The sequence below is a fragment of the Sorex araneus genome, chromosome 1, assembly GCF_027595985.1.
Source record: "Sorex araneus isolate mSorAra2 chromosome 1, mSorAra2.pri, whole genome shotgun sequence".
Classification (NCBI taxonomy): domain Eukaryota; kingdom Metazoa; phylum Chordata; class Mammalia; order Eulipotyphla; family Soricidae; genus Sorex; species Sorex araneus.
The window spans coordinates 9,871,099-9,873,339 of record NC_073302.1 but is presented as its reverse complement, the minus strand read 5'-3'; the positions used below and the strand labels follow the sequence as shown (position 1 = coordinate 9,873,339).

Below are 2,241 nucleotides of genomic sequence, written 5' to 3'. Positions count from 1 at the left end.
GAGAAAAAGAAAATGTTCCCCCTGTTCAAGAAGGAAATCTTCTACTAATAGTGAAGTGATATGTCATTGGCATCTGAATGGTGCAGACTGTGGTTTATGCGTGCTCTGGTTTGAGAAATAGATAGGAGACTCGTTTCAGTGTAAGACTTTCATATAAAAATGGTATTATTCAAAGTAAAGTGAAAGTAAAGTGAAATTTACCAGTTACACATGCGGGGTGGGGGGCTGGGGAAGTGGGAGAAGGTGAGAGGTAGACTGTGATTCTTGGTGGTGGAATATGTGCACTGCTGAAGGGATGAGAGTTCAAGCATTGTATAACTGAGAATTAAACCTGAAAGCTTTGTAACTTTCCACATGCTGATTCAATAAAATAATGAATTAATAAAAAATAAAATAAAATAAGAAAGACACAAAAAAACAAAAAAGGCATTATTATAATGTTATGGCAATAAAAGTTCCAGACTTTTATCTCTTTATTTCATTCCCAGAAGAAACATGAGCAGCATGCAAAGGGATAATAAGACCACTGTGTCTGAATTTCTGCTTCTGGGACTCCCTATACCTCCAGAACATCAGGCTTTGTTTTTCACCTTATTCCTGGTCATGTACCTGGCCACGGTGCTGGGGAACCTGCTCATCATCCTGCTCATCCGGAAGGACTCTCGTCTCCACACCCCCATGTACTTCTTTCTCAGTCACTTGGCTCTCACTGATGTGTCCTTCTCATCTGTCACTGTGCCCAAAATGTTGATGGACATGCAGAGCATTCACAAGTCCATCCCCTATGCAGGGTGCATGTCACAGGTGTATTTTTTCATCTGGTTTGGTAGTGTCGACATCTTACTTCTTACAGTGATGGCCTATGACAGGTATGTGGCTATCTGTCAGCCACTCCACTATGCCACTATCATGGGGCAAGAGAAATGTGTCTCATTAGTTTCTGCATCGTGGGTCTATGGTTCTCTCCGCTCTCTGCTGCACACCCTCCTCTTGGTTCGAGTGTCCTTTTGTGATGACATTACCATCCGGCACTTCTTCTGTGAACTCCCAGTTCTCTTGAAGATGAGCTGTTCAGATGTCTCACTCAATGAATGGGTTCTCTTCATTGAGGTTGGAGTAGCTGTTTTCCTGCCTTTTATCACTACTGTGGGCTCTTATATTCGCATATGGGCCACTGTGCTGAAGAATCCTTCAGCTAAGAGATTCTTCAAAGTTCTTTCTACCTGTGGTTCCCATCTCCTCGTTGTGTCTTTATTCTATGGAACCGGTGCAGAAGTGTACTTTTTCTCCTCACCATCCATCTCCAGTAATAAAGACATAGCTGCTTCTGTGATGTATATGATAGTCACCCCCATGCTGAACCCTTTTATCTACAGCCTGAGGAACAGAGATATAAAACAGGCCCTAAAATTGTTTGTTACCAGAATGAAATATTGTAGCTCCAATAACTTAATATGAATGCGTTTTCAAATGTACAGTCAGATGAACATGGAAGCTACTATCTCAGCTCTGATATCTGAGTGTTCTGATGAAACTATCTTCACCCAATATCAGAGTGGTTGGGATTCTCACGTCACATTGTTCTGACATTCCTCAGACAGATTTCTTTTCTCCATCAGATTTCACTGACTGGGGATTTTCCTACCAATGGATAGAGTTCATGGTGCTGTATTTCAGCTTGTTGAGTTTAGGAATGGGAAAGAGTTAAAGATGATAACTGGCAAGAATGAAAAAGAAGTTACTGGTACATTTCATGAATATTTTCCTCTATTCTATTCTTTCCTGAATATATTTAATTAATATTCTGTTATATTATTCTTTCCTGGGTGCATTTTTGGAGCCCACTTGAATTCTAATAGCTAAAGTATGTTGTCTACCAGGGTTCATTTCCTTTTGGGTCTTATGTTCTGCAATAAAGATAATGAAACATTATCAACGTAGGAAAAGATTATCCCTTTATCTACTTTCAACACTCAGTCCCTTTCCAAAATGATCATTCCCAATTATTATTGTCATATTTGTCCCTTTATTATCCTAACTTTCCTTCAACTACCTCTCACAACCCCATCCCCCCACTGATGCCCCCTTCTTGTGACAATTTTGTGGAGGGAAACTGGACTTGCTTTGTATTCATGTATTGGAGAAAGAAAACAAGTACTCTAGTCCACAGAACTATGGACTGCTAGGGGCACTGATCCTCTCCATTAATGTCCTCTAAGGCAGACACTGTCTTATCATTGA

At 40.4% G+C, this 2,241-nt stretch overlaps 1 protein-coding gene across 1 annotated transcript; it reads left to right on the top strand.

The window, feature by feature from the left end:
• The first annotated feature begins 492 nt into the window (after positions 1 to 492).
• On the top strand, positions 493 to 1,458 carry LOC101539784 (olfactory receptor 1J4-like). Its single transcript, XM_012933799.2, has one exon. The coding sequence runs from the start codon at positions 496 to 498 to the stop codon at positions 1,456 to 1,458; it is 963 nt and encodes a 320-aa protein (XP_012789253.2). The 5' UTR covers positions 493 to 495.
• Positions 1,459 to 2,241: the final 783 nt, after the last annotated feature.

Excerpts from the sequence above, each read along its gene's own strand:
- LOC101539784 (XM_012933799.2), top strand. The coding sequence starts at position 496 with ATGAGCAGCATGCAAAGGGATAATAAGACCACTGTGTCTGAATTTCTG.